The sequence below is a fragment of the Macaca nemestrina genome, chromosome 20, assembly GCF_043159975.1.
Source record: "Macaca nemestrina isolate mMacNem1 chromosome 20, mMacNem.hap1, whole genome shotgun sequence".
Lineage (NCBI taxonomy): Eukaryota > Metazoa > Chordata > Mammalia > Primates > Cercopithecidae > Macaca > Macaca nemestrina.
The window spans coordinates 6,132,408-6,149,978 of NC_092144.1; the positions used below are offsets into that span (position 1 = coordinate 6,132,408).

At 52.4% G+C, this 17,571-nt stretch overlaps 1 protein-coding gene and 1 long non-coding RNA gene across 2 annotated transcripts; both read left to right on the plus strand.

Annotated features, from left to right (window-relative positions):
• The first annotated feature begins 3,709 nt into the window (after positions 1-3,709).
• On the plus strand, positions 3,710-6,837 carry LOC139360355 (uncharacterized). The gene is made up of 3 exons (XR_011617676.1): positions 3,710-3,889; positions 4,432-4,498; positions 6,624-6,837. It is a non-coding gene; the product is annotated as an uncharacterized lncRNA (long non-coding RNA).
• Positions 6,838-8,248: 1,411 nt separating this feature from the next.
• Positions 8,249-13,466, plus strand: LOC105484635 (TNF superfamily member 9). The gene is made up of 3 exons (XM_011746458.2): positions 8,249-8,547; positions 9,941-9,971; positions 11,814-13,466. Exons 1-3 carry the CDS (start codon positions 8,290-8,292, stop codon positions 12,278-12,280), a joined length of 756 nt encoding a protein of 251 aa, XP_011744760.2. The 5' UTR covers positions 8,249-8,289; the 3' UTR covers positions 12,281-13,466.
• The last annotated feature ends 4,105 nt before the right edge of the window (positions 13,467-17,571 follow it).

A 17,571-nucleotide genomic window follows, 5' to 3' on the forward strand; every position in this document is an offset into this window, starting at 1 on the left:
AGTTTCAATTTCTGTGCCCACGTTTTAGGGACGATGGTGTACCACAGAACTGTAGAGAAAATTCAGTGACCATCACAATGACAGGTTGCCTTTATTGAACATTTACTATGTGCTCGGCACAGCGCTCAGAGCAAGCTTTCCACCATTCTTTGAGATCCACTATGATTTCCATTTAACACATCTGAACAATGAGCTGAATCAGAGAAGTGAAGCAGTTTGCCCAAGATCACACAGCAAAAACTCCCACACTCTCTCTCTCTTTTTTTCTTTTTCTTTTTCTTTTTTTTTTTTTTTTTTTGTTGAGACAGAGTCTCGCTTTGTCGCCCAGACTGGAGTGCAGTGGCCGGATCTCAGCTCACTGCAAGCTCCGCCTCCCGGGTTCACGCCATTCTCCTGCCTCAGCCTCCCTAGTAGCTGGGACTACAGACGCCCGCCACCTCGCCCAGCTAGGTTTTTTTGTATTTTTTAGTAGAGACAGGGTTTCACCGTGTTAGCCAGGATGGTCTCGATCTCCTGACCTTGTGATCCGCCCGTCTCGGCCTCCCAAAGTGCTGGGATTACAGGCTTGAGCCACCGCGCCCGGCCCTCTTTTTCTTTTTTTGAGACAGAGTCTTGCTCTGTTGTCCAGGCTGGAGTGCAGCAGCACAATCTCTGCTCACTGCATACTCCGCCTCGCACATTCAAGCGATTCTCCTACCTCAGTCCCCTGAGTAGCTGGGATTACAGGCATGTGCCACCATGCCCAACTAATTTTTTGTATTTTTAGTAGAGACGGGATTTCACCATGTTAATCAGGCTGGTCTCAATCTCCCGACCTCAGGTGATCCACCTGCCTTGGCCTCCCAAAGTACTGGGATTATAGGCATTAGCCACCATGCCCAGCCTGTCTTTCTTTTTTTATTTTTGTTTTTATTTGAAAGACAAGGTCTTGCTCTTTTTTGCCCAGGCTGAAGTGCAGTGGTGTAACCATAGCTCACCGCAACCTGTGCCTCCCCAGGTCAAGCGATCCTCCCACCTCAGCCTCCCTGAGTAGCTGGGACCACAGGTGTGTGCCATGACACCTGGTTAATTCTTTTTTTTTTTTTTTTTTGAGATGGAGTCTCACTCTGTTGCCCAGGCTGAAGTGCAGTGGCTCGATCTTGGCTCACCACAACCTCCGCCTCCCGGGTTCAGGTGATTCGCCTGCCTCAGTCCCCCAAGTAGCTGGGACTACAGGCGTGTGCCATCATGCCTGGCTGATTTTTTTTTTTTTTTTTTGAGACGGAGTCTCTTTCTGTCGCCCAGGCTGGCGTGCAGTGGCACGATCTCGGCTCACTGCGAGCTCCGCCTCCTGGGCTCACACCATTCTCCTGCCTCAGCCTCCAGAGTAACTGGGACTACAGGTGCCCGCCACCACGCCTGGAGAATTTTTTGTATTTTTAGTGCGGACGGAGTTTTACCGTGTTAGCCAGGATGGTCTCGATTTCCTGACCTCGTGGTCTGCCCGCCTTGTCCTCCCAAAGTGCTGGGATTACAGGCATGAGCCGCCGCACCCGGCCTTTTGTATTTTTGGTAGAGACGGTGTTTCAGGATGTTGGCCTGGCCTTGTTTTTTGTTGGTTTGTTTGTTTTTTTAGAGATGGGGGTCTTGCTATATTGCCCAGGCTGGTCTTGAACTCCTGGGTTCAAGTGATCCTCCCACCTTGGATTCCTAAAGTGTTGGGATTACAGTCACGAGCCACTGCGCCCATCCCACACAGCAAGAACTCTGAAGAGCTGGAATTGAAGACTCCAGAGACAGCAAACATTGTTCTGAGAAGGACCAGACAGTAACTATTTTGGGCTTTGTGAGCTAGTCAGTCCCTCGTCACAACTCTTCAACTCCACCATAGTGTCAGCAAAGCCACCATAGACAATGAGGAATGAAGGGAGGATCACTTGAGCCTGGGAGTTCGAATGAATGAAGGCCGGGTGCAGTGGCTCAGGCCTGTAATCCCAGCACTTTGGGAGGCCAAAGAGGGTGGATCAGGAAATCAGGAGTGCAAAACCAGCCTGGCCAAGACGGTGAAACCCTGTCTCTACTAAAAATATAAAAATTAGTCAGGCGTGGATGCGGGTGCCTGTAATTCCAGCCACTCGGGAGGCTAAGGCAGAGAATTGCTTGAACCTGGGAGGCAGAGTTTTCAGTGAGCCGAGATCATGCCACTGCACTCCAGCCTGGGCGACAGGGTAAGACTCCATCCATCTCAAAAAAAAAAAAGACAATACGGAATGAATGAGTGTGGCTGTGTGCCAGGCACACTTTATTTATGGACAGTAAATGGGAAATTCATATCATTTGCACGTGTCAGGAAATGTTATTTTTCTTTTTTTTTTTTTTTTTTTTTTTTGAGACGGAGTCTCGCTCTGTAGCCCAGGCTGGAGTGCAGTGGCCGGATCTCAGCTCACTGCAAGCTCCGCCTCCCGGGTTTACGCCATTCTCCGGCCTCAGCCTCCTGAGTAGCTGGGACTACAGGCGCTGCCACCTCGCCCAGCTATTTTTTGTATTTCTTAGTAGAGACGGGGTTTCACCGTGTTAGCCAGGATGGTCTCGATCTCCTGACCTCGTGATCCGCCCATCTTGGCCTCCCAAAGTGCTGGGATTACAGGCTTGAGCCACCACGCCCGGCAAGAAATGTTATTTTTCTTTTGATATTTTTCCAGACATTCAAAAACAAAAACAATTAAGTGAAAGAATCTTCATTTGCAAGGCTGCACAAAAACTGGCAGTGGGCCATATTCAGCTTTTGGCTGGAAGTTTGCTGATCCTGGCTCTAGAGTGCTCTTAACCTTTATGCTACAATTATTTCTCGTTTCCTTTTGTTTTGTTTTTGTTTTTGTTTTTAGAGGTAGCGTCTCACTCTGTCACCCAGGCTGGAGTGCAGTGGTGCGATCCTAGCTCACTGCAGCCTCAGCCTTCTGGGTTCAAGTGATCTTCCAACTCAGCCTCCTGAGTAGCTAGGACTACAGGCGTGAGCCACCATGTCCTGTGGCACCAGTATCTTTAAATCTTTTTAAAATTTATTAAATTTTATTTTTTTTTTTGAGACAGAGTCTTTCTCTGTTGCCCAGGCTGGGGAGCAGTGGCGTGATCGTGGCTCATTGCAGCCTCTGCCTCCCAGGTTCAAGTGATTCTCCTGCCTCAGCCTCCAGAGTAGCTGAGATTACAGGCTCGCACCACCACTTCCATCTAATTTTTGTATTTTTAGTAAAGGTGGGGTTTCACCATGTTGGCCAGGCTGGTCTCAAACTCCTGGCCTCAAGTGATCCGCTTGCCTCAGCCTCCCAATATGTGGGGATTACAGGCGTGAGCCATCGCGCCCGGCCTAGAGTGCGCTTAACCTTTATGTTATATTTCTTTCTCTTTTCCTTATTTATTTATTTTATTTATTTTTTTAAAGATAGGGTCTCGCTCTGTTGCCCAGCCTGGAGTGTAGTGGTGCAATCATAGCTCACTGCAGCCTTCACCTCCTGGACTCAAGCAGTCCTCCCACCTCAGCCTCCTGAGTAGCTGGGACTACAGGCATGAGGCACCATGCCCAGCAGCATCAGTATCTTTTAATCTTTATTCCTGGCCTGGCGCGGTGGCTCATGTGTGTAATCCCACCACTTTGGGAGGCTGGGGCGAGCGGATCACTTGAGGTCAGGGGTTCAAGACCAACCTGGCCAACATGGAGAAACCTTGTCTCTACTAAAAGGAGGCAGAGGTTGCAGTGAGCCGAGATGGTGCCACTACACTGTAGCCTAGATGACAGAGCAAGACTGTCTCAAAAAAAGGAAAAAAAAAGTCTTTATTCCTGGTTGGTCAGTTTCCTTGGAGAGGAACCTTCTGCCTCTCCATCTTCTGGATCCTGGATGCGGAGGGAGTAGAGGTAAGCGCTGAGGGCATGTGTGCGTCTTAATTTCACATTCACATTCCAGGTTCAATGAACACTCCTGTTTCCCACTACCCGCAACTTTTTTTCTCTTTCCAGAAACTCTGCCATTTCCCTTTCTCTCTCTCTCTTTTTTTTTTTTTTTTGAGACAGAGTTTCACTCTTGTCACCCAGGCTGGAGTGCAAAGGCGTGATCTCTGCTCACTGCAACCTCCGTCTCCCGGGTTCAAGCAATTCTCCTGTCTCAGCCTCCCAAGTAGCTGGGATTACAGGTGTGTGCCACCATGCCTGGCTGATTTTTTTTTGTATTTTTAGTAGAGGCGGGGTTTCACCATGTTGACCAGCTTGGTCTTGAACTCCTGACCTCAGGTGATTCACTCACCTAGGCCTCCCAAAGTGTTGGGATTACAGGCATGAGCCACGGTGCCCAGCCCATTTTCCTGTCTGTTTTTTTTTTTTTTTTTAAACGGAGTCTTGCTTTGTCGCCAGGCTGGAGTGCAGTGGTGCGATCTTGGCTTACTGCAATCTCCGCCTCCCAGGTTCCAGCAATTGTCTTGCTTCAGGCTCCCGAGTAGCTGGGACTACAGCGTGTGCCACCATGCTCAGGTAATTTTTTGTATTTTTTAGTAGAGATGGGGTTTCACCGTGTTAGCCAGGATGGTCTCAATCTCTTGACCTTGTGACCCACCCGCCTTGGCCTCCCAAAGTGCTGGGATTACAGTCGTGAGCCACTGCCCCCGGCCTTTCCTTTCTCTTAAGGAAAAAAAAAAACAAAAACAACAACAACAAAAAAAACTGGACGCAGTGGCTCACACCTGTAATCCCAGTACTTTGGGAGGTCAGGGCAGGAGGATCCATTCAGCCCAGGAGTTAGAGATCAGCCTGGGCAACATGGAGAGACTCTGTCTCAATTAAAATATAAAATAAAATATCCTGTGTGCATTCACTTAGGAAAAAATGCAATAAAATAAAATAAAAAATAAAAAAGAATAAAAAAGGGCCTGGCGGCCCAGCAGCCCACCAAGGTAGCTCACGCCTATGATCCCAGCACTTTGTGAGGTCGAGATGAGCGGATCAGTTGAGCCAAGGAGGTGGACTGAGCAATATGGTGAAATCTCATCTCTTCAAATAATACTAAATTAGCTGAGCATCGTGGTGCGTGCCTATAGTCCTAGCTACTTGGGAGGCTGAGGTGGGAGGATTGCTTTAGCCTGGCGGTTGAGGTTGCTGTGAGCTGTGATTACCCACTGCCTGGGTGACAGTGTGAAACCCTGTCTCAAAACAATAAAAATGATTTAGAAAGGGCCAGGTGAGGTGGCTGTTTCCTGTAGTCCCAGCACTTTGGGAGTCTGTGGCGGGAGGGTCACTTAAGCCGAGGAGTTTGAGGCTACAATGAGCCGTGATGACAGCACTGCACTCCAGCCTGGACAACAGAGTGAGATGCTATTATTTTTGAGACAGAGTCTTGCTCTGTCACCGAGGCTGGAGTGCAGTGGTGCAATCTCGGCTCACTGCGACCTCCACCTCCCGGGTTCAAGTGATTCTCCCGCCTCAGCCTCCCAAGTAGTTGGAACTACAAGCATGCGCCACCACACCCAGCTAATTTTTGTAGTTTTTTTTTTTTTTTTTTTTTTTAGTAGAGACAGGGCTTCACCATGTTGCCCAGGCTAGTTTTGAACTCCTGAACTTAAGGGATCCACCCGCCTCAGCCTCCCAAAGTGCTGGGATTACAGGCGTGAGCCACCAGGTTGGGCCGAGAACCTATCTTAAAACAAAAAATTCCTTCTCTGATTCTGTCTTATGGAAAGTGGAGAGGAGCTCATGTCCCTTCCGCATTTTTTTTTTTTTTCTTTTTGAGATAAGAGTCTCACTTTGTCACCCAGGCTGGAGCGCAGTGGCACGATCTCCATCTCGGCTCACTGCAATCTCCGCCTCCCGGGTTCAAGCGATTCTCTTGCCTCAGCCTCCTGAGTAGCTGGGATTACAGGCACCTGCCATCACGCCTGGCTAATTTTAGTATTTTTAGTAGAGATGGGGTTTCACCATGTTGGTCAGGCTGGTCTTGAACTCCTGACCTCAGGTGATCCACCTGCCTCAGCCTCCCAAAGTGCTGGGATTACAGGCGTGAACCACCGTGCCCTGCCTTCTTCCGCAAATTTATCTATGGCAAACTTCTGTATTTTAGCCGCCATCCACCACGTTGTTCATGGTTGAGGGGATTCACCAACAAGTAAGTCTTGGGGGTGGTGGAAATCTAAGGAAACTCACCTTTCCATTCTGCTGGCTTGTAATTTTTTTTGGTTTACGAACAATTGCTTAAGTGTCACTACAGTGAAGTTTTAGGAGACAGTGAAAGCAGAGGCTGGTTCAGTTTGTCACCTTGACCCGGAAGGGATGGTATATAGGGAGACATGAGTGGTAAGAAGGTGTCTGGCAGTTGCAGGTCTGGGGAAAGAATGTTCCAGGCCCAGGAACAGCAGCTGCGAAGGAAAAACGTGGGCACAAGTGGCATTCTCAAACTTACGGGCCGGGTTGTGAGAATCTTCTGGAGGACGCCCCCTCCAGAGAGTTTCCAGGTGCTAGAATTTGCATAGCTAATTGATAGTGGCCCTGTTGCTGGGTTGGGCCTCACACGTGGAGAACCCAAACCGTATATAGGAAGTGTTTAGCATTTGGTAATGTTCCTTCAACACTAGCCAGTATCATTATTGTTTTCTCTGTAATCCCCCAGGGAGGCCCAATACAGGATCAGACACAGTGCTGACATCGGAAGATACTTGTTCTGTTGCATGAGAAGTCTCCCTTATGACTGGGCATGGAATGCATGCCTGCACTCACAGCGCTGAGAGGCCAAGAGAGGAGCAACGCTTGAGTCCGGGAGTTTGAGACCGGCTGAGCAACATAGCAAGATCCTGTCTCTATAAAAAAGTAAAAAATTAAAAAAAATTGGTAGGCATGGTGGTATGTGCCTGTAGTTCCAGCTATTCAGGAGGCTAAGACAGGAGGATGGCTTGAACCCAGGATTGGAGGCTGCAGTGAGCTATGATCGTGCCACTGCACTCCAGCCTGGGCAACAGAGCTGGTATCTGAAAACAAAACAAGTCCCTTTATTTCATGGGCTGTTGACTCCTGCTAGCAGAGGGATAAAAGGTGTGGTCTACCTCCCATCTCCCGTGGGGCTGGGAGATGGGAAGGGAGTTGGCTAGTGTGGACCCACACTGGTCTGGGCAGACCAGGACTTCAACACCAGCCAAGGGCTTTCCCCGGGTCACCTCCCTCTCCATCTAGGAGTACTTCCTCTTTTGGGGCTAAGTTTTCACTGCTTTTTGGCCCATCCTCCCAGCCCCGGATTGGCCGCCTCCAGCAGGCCAGAGCAGATGGGAAATGTGAGTTTCCTCCAACTGGCTCCACACTGTCTCTTTCTCGCAAGGGGAATTTCTCCACCTGGACTCTCCGAGCTTCTGCTTATAGGGTCCCGAGGGGCTCCTGCCGGGAAGCATCCAGTGGGTGGGTGGGGGCAGGCCAGGGAAGGCCCAGGGATCCTGGGGAAGGTGGGCAGGAGGGCTGAGCATGACACTCAGGGTTCCATTGGGGGGGGTTGGGGCTTGGGGGCAGGTGCTCCAGGAGTGGGGGTGGTTGAGGCCTGGCTGAAGCCTGACCCTTCTTAGGAAGTGCTGGATGTGGGGGAACCTGGGGGAGTCCTAGTGATGGGAGGCTAGGGGGTGCTGAGAGGAGGGGAAGGAGACGGAGACTAACAAGGAAAAGGAGAGAGACAGGGAGAGATAGAGAGTCAGAGACAGAGGGAATCAGAGACAGAGAGAAACAGGCAGAGAGACAGAAAGAGTGAGAGCCAGAGACATACAGAGACAGGGAGAGACACAGAGACGCATAAAGAGAGGGAGCCAGAGGCAGAGACAGAGAGAGATAACAGAGCCAGAGGCAGAGAGACAGAGACAGAGATAACAGAGCCAGAGATAGGGAGAGTCAGAGACAGAGAGAGTCAGAGACAGAGAGACAGAGATAGATAAAAGAGCCAGAGACAGGGAGAGAGAGAGAGAAAGACGTTAACGGGGAGACACACAGAGCAAAGGAGACTGAGTCAGCAAGAGACCCACAGAGATACCGGGAAAGCGGCAGAGAGGGAGAACCAGGGCAGTGGAGACACAGCAGGCAGAAAAGAACCTGGGGCCGAGCTTGGAAGGCCGGAAACGCAAAGGAGAGCGAAAGGCGGAGAGAGATCCGAGTGGAGAAAATTTCGCAGAGTCACGGGGGCAAGGGGAAAGGCTCTGGGCTGGGAAGGGGCGTGGCCGCGGGCGGAGGGACGTGACAGCGGTACCCTTTTTGAAGTCTATAAAAGGCTGCGCGCTGTGTCTGCCGGCAGTCTCCGGTCGCCGGTCATGGAATGCGCCTCTGACGCTGCCCTGGACCCCGAGGCCCCGTGGCCTCCCGCGCCCCGCGCCCGCGCCTGCCGCCTGCTGCCTTGGGCTCTGGTGGCCGTGCTGCTGCTGCTCGTTGCCGCCTGCACCGTCTTCCTCGCCCGCCCCTGGGCCGTGTCCGGGGCTCACGCCTCGCCTGGCTCCGCGGCTAGCCCGAGACTCCGCGAGGGTCCCGAGCTTTCGCCCGACAATCCCGCCGGCCTCTTGGACCTGCGGCAGGTGAGACGTGCCCCGACCCTCGGTAGCTGGTCTCGCGGGAGACCCCTACCGTCCCTGTGGGACTCCCTTCTCCCTCCCGCACCCCCAGGGACACCTGTTCTACACTCCCGGCCTGGGAGAGGAGACTCACGGGGGCTCCCTTTCTCCATCTAGCACCGAGGCGGGGCGAGGGGGCACACCTTTCATCGCTCACCCCTACGAGACCTCATCAGTATCCCAGGCCGGGGGCGGGGAGGAGACTGCCCAACAGTTCTTTTTGGACCCCCCAAGGGTCTCCTTCTTCTTCTAGCCCGGGGGGCGCCCCTTTTATCCTGCGCCCGCTAGGAGACCCTATCTGTATCCCGCACGGGGGAGAGGGGACCCCGACAAGTTCTTTTTGGACCTCTAAGGGCTCTCCTTCTCCGTCTTGCACGGGAGAGCACCCCTTTCATTCCACATCCCCACGAGACCCCATCAGCACCCCAGGCCAAGAGGAGGAGACCCCCACCGTCCTCAACCCCCCAAGGACACGTCTTCTGCACCCCGGGTCGGAGAAAGGCTGGCTTCTCTCCTCCATGTGGCACTGGGTGGGGGCACCCCTCTTCATTCCGCATTCCCAAGGCACCCCATCTGCACCCTGGAAGGGAGACCCTCCGCGGTTCTCCAACCCTCGATAGCCTCCTTTCTCTATGTAGGACTTAGGACGGAGAGGGCACCTCTTTTTACGCGGCAACCTCACAAGATCCGCATCCCTGCGGGGGAAACTTTTCCATCCGCTATCCGAGGGGGGCACTTCCTCTTTATCTGGGACCACCAGGGAGACCCCCAGTTCCTTTGCTAACTCCCAAAGAGCCTTATCCCCAACCGTTGAGGTATCCCCCTCTCCCTTGCAAGACCCCCAGGGGAATCCCCGCAAGGGGGCTGGAAAGAAGAGGGATCTATTTTCCCTCCTGAATTCTCGGAGGTCTGTCCTTGGGGCAGGTTGAGCCACCAGTTTCTTGTGTGTGTGTGTGTGTGTTTGTGTGTGTGTTTGTGTGTGTTCGTGTGTGTGTGTTCCTGTGTGTGTGTGGTGTGTGTGTTCGTGTGTTTGTGTTTGTGGTATGTTTGTGTGTTTGTGTTTGTGGTGTGTTTGTGTGTGTTCGTGTTTGTGTGTGTTCGTGTGTGTGTTTGTGGTGTGTTTGTGTGTGTTCGTGTGTGTTTGTGTGTGTGTGTTCGTGTGTTTGTGGTGTGTTTGTGTGTGTTTGTGTGTGTATTCGTGTGTGTGTTCTCAGTGTTCTTTAGTTGGAAGTGAAGGGAAGCGTAGGCTTCAGGTCTGCACAGACCCTGGGGACCCTGACAACTGAAGTGAGTGGAGACAGAACCTCCATTTTCTCGGGGAACCCCCATCCACCTTCGTTCTTTCCACTTTTAACAGGGCATGTTTGCGCAGCTGGTGGCCCAAAATGGTGAGTGTCCTGCGCCACTTCCGGTCCCTGGCCCCTCCTGGGGATACTAAGAAGGGGGAACACCTGGAGAGTGGGGCTCTGCCGCCCACCCGCTCTGGCCCACCCACTCTGACCCTGGACCGCTGCCTTCTCTGAAAGCTGCCACTTCACCTCTTTGAACGCCACCGATCCCTCTTTCGTCCCTCTTTCTGACTTGCCCTGACTCTCTGGATACCATGGCCTCCCCATCAGACCCCCATCTGGGCCCACCTGGGACCCCTGCCCTCTCAGAGTTGGGGCTTGACATCCCCAACCCCCAGCCTGGTTTTGTGTCTCTGGCCTCCTTCTTTTTGAAATCTTCCTCCCTGTTGCTTTTCTTCCCTCTTTCCTGCCCCTTCCCCACTCCTCCAGCCTCTCTTCCCCACCTCTTCTCCTCCCCCAGAGCCTCCTCCCTACTCCCGTTCTCTCCCCCATCCCCAGGCCCTCCTCCTCTCCCCTTCCCCTCCCCTAGACCCTCCTCCCTGTCTCTTACCCTACCCCTTCCCCAAACCCTCCTCCCCAATGCCATCCTCTCCCTGTTTCCAAGACCCTCCTCCCCACACCTTCGCTCTCCGTCGAGAGACTCCCTTCCCTTCCCGTTGGAGACCTCTTCCCCCTTCCCCTCCCATTCTAGAGACCCCCTTCTCCCTTCCCCTCCCATTCTAGAGACCCCCTTCTCCCTTCCCCTCCCATTCTAGAGACCCCCTTCTCCCTTCCCCTCCCATTCTAGAGACCCCCTTCTCCCTTCCCCTCTCCCTCCAGAGACCCCTCCCCTTTCTCCTCCCCTCCAGAGACCCCTTCCCCCTTCCCTCCCTCTCCAGAGACCCCTTCCCCCTTCTCCCTCTCCAGAGACCCCACCCCCCTTCTTTCCCCCCTGCAGAGACCCCATCCCTCCCCCTCCAGAGACCTCTTCCCCCTTCCCTCCAGAGACCCCATCCCCGTTCCCTCCCCACTCCAGAGTTCCCTTCCCCTCTTTCCCTCCCCCTGCCCAATACTCCTCCCTACCCCTTCCCCTCGCAGTCGAGAGACCCCCTCCCTGCCATCTTCTCTCCTTGGTGCTTCCTTCTCCCTAACCCCTCCTCCGCCCCTTCCTCCTCCCTTTTCCTTTCTTTGAAGTCCTCTCTTACTAGGTCCTCTGTCCACCCGTCTCAAAGTTCCCTTGATTCCCTGATGGATCCTTCCTCTAAAACTTCCCCCTTTCCTAACGACCTTCCCTCTCCCTCCCAGCTCCCTCCCAGCCTCCCTCTCCACCTCTCCTCTCCCCTTTCCTGCCTTCTCTCCCTTCTCCCCCATCTCCATTCTGTCTGGAATCTGCTGCTCCCTCCAACCCCCTCACTGCCCTCTCCAGGAGTCCCCTTACCCCTCCCCGAGGCCTCTTCCAGCCAGACTCGCCCGGCCTTTTGCTTTTCACCCCGTCCTCCTCTTCCTGAAAGTCTCCCCCCGCAGCCGCATCGCTCCTTCCCCACCCAGCCTCCTGGAGTTCTGCCCTGTCCTGACTCTTGGCCTTCCCCCTGGATTCCCTTCCTCTGTTCTATCCCCTTCTTTCCCTTCCCCAGCCCTACCCCCGCTCAAAGTCCAGTCCCCTACGACCTCAGTCTCCTTCAATCAGCCGCCCCCCACCCTCAGCTCCTCCCCCCACGCTCCCCTGCCCCACTCCCCACCCCACAATTCCCCGTTTCCCTCCCCCGTCCCCCCCCACCCCGCCTCCCCTCGACCCCCCTCACCCTTTCATTTCTCCCAGAGCTGCGCTGTCCTGCTCCGTGGCCACGCCCAGCTGTGTTGGGACAAGCTCAGCGAAACTAAGTGCATCCTATCCTCCCACAGTTCTGCTGACCGATGGGCCCCTGAGCTGGTACAGCGACCCAGGCCTGGCAGGCGTGTCTCTGGCGGAGGGCCTGAGCTACAAGGAGGACACAAAGGAGCTGGTGGTGGCCAAGGCTGGCGTCTACTACGTCTTCCTGCAACTAATGCTGCAGCGCGTGGTGGCCGGCGAGGGCTCAGGCTCCGTTTCGCTTGCGCTGCACCTGCAGCCACTGCGCTCTGCTGCTGGGGCTGCCGCCCTGGCTTTGACTGTGGACCTGCCATCCGCCTCCTCCGAGGCTCGGAACTCGGCCTTCGGTTTCCAGGGCCGCCTGCTGCACCTGGGTGCTGGCCAGCGCCTGGGTGTCCATCTGCACACTGAGGCCAGGGCATGCCATGCCTGGCAGCTTACCCAGGGCGCCACAGTCTTGGGGCTCTTCCGGGTGACCCCCGAAGTCCCAGCCGGACTCCCCTCACCGAGGTCTGAATAACTCCCAGCCTGGGTGCAGCCCACCTGGACAGAGACTGAACCCTACTCCATCCTTCATGGAGACCCCTGGTGCTGGGTCCCTGGTAATTTCTCTACCTCAAGGGGCTTGGCAGGGACCCCTGCTGCTGACCTCCCCTTGAGGACTCTCCTCACCCACTCCTTCCTCAAGTTGGACCTTGATATTTATTCTGAGCCTGAGCTCAGATAATGTATTATATATATTATCTATATATCTATATATATATCTATATATCTATTTAAAGAGGTTCCTGAGTTTGTGGAATGGGCTTTTTTAGGGGAGTTGTTTGGGGGGGTGGGTCTTCGACCCTGCCGAAGCTAGTCTTGAACTCCTGGACTTAGACGATCCTCCTGCCTCAGCCTCCCAAGCAACTGGGATTCATCCTTTCTATTAATTCATTGTACTTATTTGCTTATTTGTGTGTATTGAGCATCTGTAATGTGCCAGCATTGTGCCAGGGCTAGGGGGCTAGAGAAACATCCAGAAACAGACTGAAAGAAAATCTGAGTTATGGTAATGTGTGAGGAATTTAAAGACTCATCTCCAGCCTCCACCTCCTGTGTGATACTTGGGGACTAGCTTTTTTCTTTCTTTTTTTTTTTTTTTTTTTTTTTTTTTGAGACGGAGTCTCGCTGTGTCTCCCAGGCTGGAGTGCAGTGGCGTGATCTCGGCTCACTGCAAGCTCCGCCTCCCGGGTTCACGCCATTCTCCCGCCTCAGCCTCCCAAGTAGCTGAGACTACAGGCGCCCGCCACCACGCCCGGCTAGTTTTTTATATTTTTAGTAGAGACGGGGTTTCACCATGTTAGCCAGGATAGTCTCGATCTCCTGACCTCGTGATCCACCCGCCTCGGCCTCCCAAAGTGCTGGGATTACAGGCTTGAGCCACCGCGCCCGGCCCTTTCTTTTTTTTTTTGAGATGGTCTTGTTCTGTTGACCAGACTGGAATGCAGCGGTGCAATCATGAGTCAATGCAGCCTCCAGCCTCGACCTCCCCAGGTTCGGGTGATCCTCCCATCTCAGCCTCTCGAGTAGCTGGGATCACAGGTGTGCACCACCACACTTGGCTAACTTTTTAATTTTTTTGCAGAGACAGGGAGGGTATCGCTATGTCTCCAAGGTTGTTTACATGCCAATACAATTTATAATAAACACTCATTTTTCCTCCCTCTGGAGAGTTGGTTGTTAACCATTTACCAGCACATCCTGTCCCTCTCTGCTCTACAGAGCTGGCCAGTTTCTTCAGCCCCATAATTTCCCCACCGTACAGATCTTTCACGACCACCCCTATAACTAGACGCATCCTCTGGCCTGCTAGGATAGCCCTGTGACCCTGCAACCCAGGCCTTAACATGGGATTTGTGGGGAGAGAAGGATGGTCCCCCCAACTCTGGTCCGGGAGCCAGTGCCAAATCTGATTGGTCAAACCTGATTGGTCACCGTCTGTCTGGCTACAGGGTGGTTTGCCTGTTTTGAATAACACTCCTGGCAACAGGTGACTCAATTCCTTCGTCCCAGTTGATTGGGTCAGGTTGGACCTGTGACTCAAGCTGGGCCAATCGGATCTCCTCCCCAGGAATGTGGGTGGTCTGGGCCACAGAGACTAGATAGTGGAGAGAAGGAAGTTGTGCAAAGACTCAGATGCGACCACAGAGTTACAGGAGCTACTTTGATTTCCTTCTTGCCTCTTGCTGGTGACATGGGTTGCCATTTTAATGGCAAAACTGCAATTACTTTTGCATCAACCTAATAGTTTTCTAGGGCTGCCATAAGAAGGTACCGTAAAATGGGTGGCTTAAAGCAAACGAGAGTTGTTATCGCTCGGTTCTGGAAGCCAGAGTCCAAAGTCAAGGTGTTGACAGGGCCATGCTCATTCTAAAGACTCCAGGGGAGAGGACTTCCTTGCCTCCTCCTAGGTTCTGGTGGTTACCAGCAATCCTCTAATCTCTGCCTCTGTTGGTCACATGGCTGTGTTCTTTCTGTGTGACTCCATCTCTCTCTCTTCTTCCTCTTTTTTTCTTTGAGATGGAAGGAGTCTCACTCTGTCACCCAGGCCAGAGTGCGGTGGCGCCATCTCGGCTCACTGCAACCTCCACCTCCTGGGTTCAAGCGATTCTTCTGCCTCAGTCTCCAGAGTAGCTGGGATTACAGGCGCGGGCCACCACACCCAACTAATTTTTGTATTCTTAGTAGAGACAGGGTTTCACCATGTTGGCCAGGCTGGTCTTGAAGTCTTGACCTCAAGCGATCCGCCCGCCTTGGCCTACCAAAGTGCTGGGGTTACAAGCATAAGCCTCTGTGCCTGCCTTCTTCTTCTTTATGTATTTTTTTTTTCTTTCTGTAGAGACAGGGTCTTGCTATGTTGCCTAGGCTCATCTTGAACTCGGAGCAACCCTCCTGCCTCAGACTCCCAAAGTGCCGGGATTACAGGTGTAAGGCACAAGGCCTGAACTCTCCCCTTTTTATAAGGACACTAGTCATACTGGATTCAGGGCCCACCCTCTTCCAATATGACCTCATCTTAATTTAAATAATTACATCTGCAAAGACCCTATTTCCAAAGAAGGTCATTAATATAGTTTGGCTCTGTGTACCCACCCCCTTTTTTTTTTTTTTTTTTTTGAGGCGGAGTCTCGCTCTGTAGCCCAGGCTGGAGTGCGGTGGCCGGATCTCAGCTCACTGCAAGCTCCGCCTCCCGGGTTTACGCCATGCTCCTGCCTCAGCCTCCCAAGTAGCTGGGACTACAGGTGCCCGCCACCTTGCCCAGCTAGTTTTTTGTATTTTTTAGTAGAGACGGGGTTTCACCGTGTTAGCATCTCCTGACCTTGATCTCCTGACCTCATGATCCACCTGTCTCGGCCTCCCAAAGTGCTGGGATTACAGGCTTGAGCCACCGCGCCTGGCTCTTTTTTTTGGATAGAGTCTCATCTGTCGCCCAGGCTGGTGTGTAGTGGTGCAGTCTTGGCTCACTGCAACCTCTGCCTCTTGGGTTTAAGTGATTCTCCTGCCTCAGCCTCCTGAGTAGCTGGGATTACAGGAGCAGGCCACCACTCCTGGCTATTTTTTTTGTATTTTTTGTGGAGGGTTTTGCCATGTTGGCCAGGCTGGCCTCGTACTCCTGACTTCAAGTGATCCGCCCGCCTTGGCCTCCCAAAGTGCTGGGATTACAAGCGTGAGTCACCTTACCCAGCCCCCTTGGGGTTCTGAGCTCCCCTAAGCTAAAATCAAGGTGACTGAAGGTTTGCATTTCTTCTGGAGGCTCTAGAGGAGAATTGCTTTCCTTGTTTTCCCGGCGTCTAGAGGCTTTGTTTTTAATTTAATTTAATTCTATTTTGTAGAGACAGGGGTCTCCTCATGTTGCCCAGGCTGGTCTTGGACTCCTGACCTCAAGGGATCCTCCTGTCTTGGCCTCCCAAAGTGCTGGGATTACAGGCGTAAGCCACCACACCTGGAAGCTGATGGTTTTAAAGTGTGGCACTTCCCTGCTTGCTCTTTCCTTCTTGCTGCCTTGTAAGATGTGCCTTGCCTCCCCTTCATTTTCCTCCGTGATTGTAAGTTTCCTGAGGCCTCCCCAGCCATATGGAACTGTGAGTCCATTAAACCTCTTTTCTTTTTCTTTTTTTTTTGAGACAGAGTCTCACTCTGTCACCCAGGCTGGAGTGGAGAGGCACTATCTTGGCTCACTACAAGCTCCGCCTCCCGAGTTCACACCATTCTCCTGCCTCAGCCTCCCGAGTAGCTGGGACTACAGGTGCCTGCCACCACGCCTGGCTAATTTTTGTATTTTTAGTACAGACGGGGTTTCACTGTGTTAGCCAGGATGGTCTTGATCTCCTGACCTTGAGATCTGCCTGCCTCGGCCTGCCAAAGTGCTGGACAGGCATGAGTGACTGCGCCCAGTCAAACCTCTTTTCTTTATAAATTACCCAGTCTCAGGTAGTTCTTTATAGCAGTGTGAAAACAGACTAATACAGTCATACCCAGGAAGGGCAAAAATAGTGAGGGGCCACTGTTCAACTCAGCCTAGTATCAAGTGTTGAGGACCATGGAATGTCTGGTGTGTTCCCATGAATTTTCTTCTGGGGTAGATTTTGTTCCAAATTTGTAGCCAAATAACCTCTAAGACAAGAACCCCTAAGCATGCAGGCCTCCAGGTCCCTCACTGTCCCCTTGGGTGGCTTTGGCATTCAAATGATTGCCCTGCTTTTGGGGTTATGTGGGGCCTGGGTGTGCCTCACAGCAGGGATGCTTGGACCCCATAATGTTCTAGGATGTTCCCAAGACCCAAGACTATGCATGCAGCTGAAATTCTACAGTAGTAGCAATAACCACAGATGCATTTATTGATGTTTACTAGTCCCAGGCATTATGCATTTATTGCATCTGCAAAGATGCTATTTCCAAATAAGGTCATATTCTGAAATTTTAGGAAGGACATGAATTTTGTGGGGACACTCTTCAACTCACTATTCAACCCAGGTGCATTTACTTTATTTTTTTGTTTTTGAGACAGAATTTCCCTCTGTCACCCAGGCTGGAGTACAGTGGCACGATCTTGGCTCACTGCAACCTCCACCTCCTGGGTTCAAGCGATTCTTCTGCCTTAGCCTCCTTAGTAGCTGGGATTACAGGTGCCCACCACCACGCCCAGCTAATTTTTGTATATTTAGTAGAGGAGGGATTATGCCATGTTGGCCAGGCTGGTCTTGAACTCCTGACCTCAAGTGATCCTCCCGCCTTGGCCTCCCAAAGTCCTGGGATTACAGGTGTGAGCCACTGCGCCCAGCCCAGATGCATTTATTAATGTTTACTCGTCCCAGGCACTAATTACCTTATGACGACCCCTGTGTGAAGCTGCTATTCTATAATTATTCCCATTTTATAGACAAGGAAACTGAAGCCCAGGGAAGTGGGCTTAACACCACACAGTCCCAGTAACAGGCAGAGTGGTTGACAATGTGAGTTCTAGAGATGGACTTCCTGGAACCCTGGATCTTTTCCAAGTAACCCCATGGAATATGCAAGAGGGTAGCGTGTTTGAATTATGCTCCTTCCACCCTCAAATTCACATGTTGAAGTCTTAACCCCCAGAACTGCAGAATAAATAAAATTATTTATTTTTTTATTTTTTGTTCTAACATGATCTGTGTTTTGTTTTGTTTTGTTTTTGAGACAGGGTCTTGCTCTGTCACCCAGGCTGGAGAGCAGTGGTATGATCACAGTTCACTGCACCCTCAACCTCCCAGGCTCAAGTGATCCTCCCACCTAAGCCTC

Coding starts and splice junctions, on each gene's coding strand:
- LOC105484635 (XM_011746458.2), top strand. CDS start 8,290: ATGGAATGCGCCTCTGACGCTGCCCTGGACCCCGAGGCCCCGTGGCCT. Junction 8,548..9,940: donor GCCTCTTGGACCTGCGGCAG/GTGAGACGTGCC, acceptor CACTTTTAACAG/GGCATGTTTGCGCAGCTGGT. Junction 9,972..11,813: donor GCAGCTGGTGGCCCAAAATG/GTGAGTGTCCTG, acceptor ATCCTCCCACAG/TTCTGCTGACCGATGGGCCC.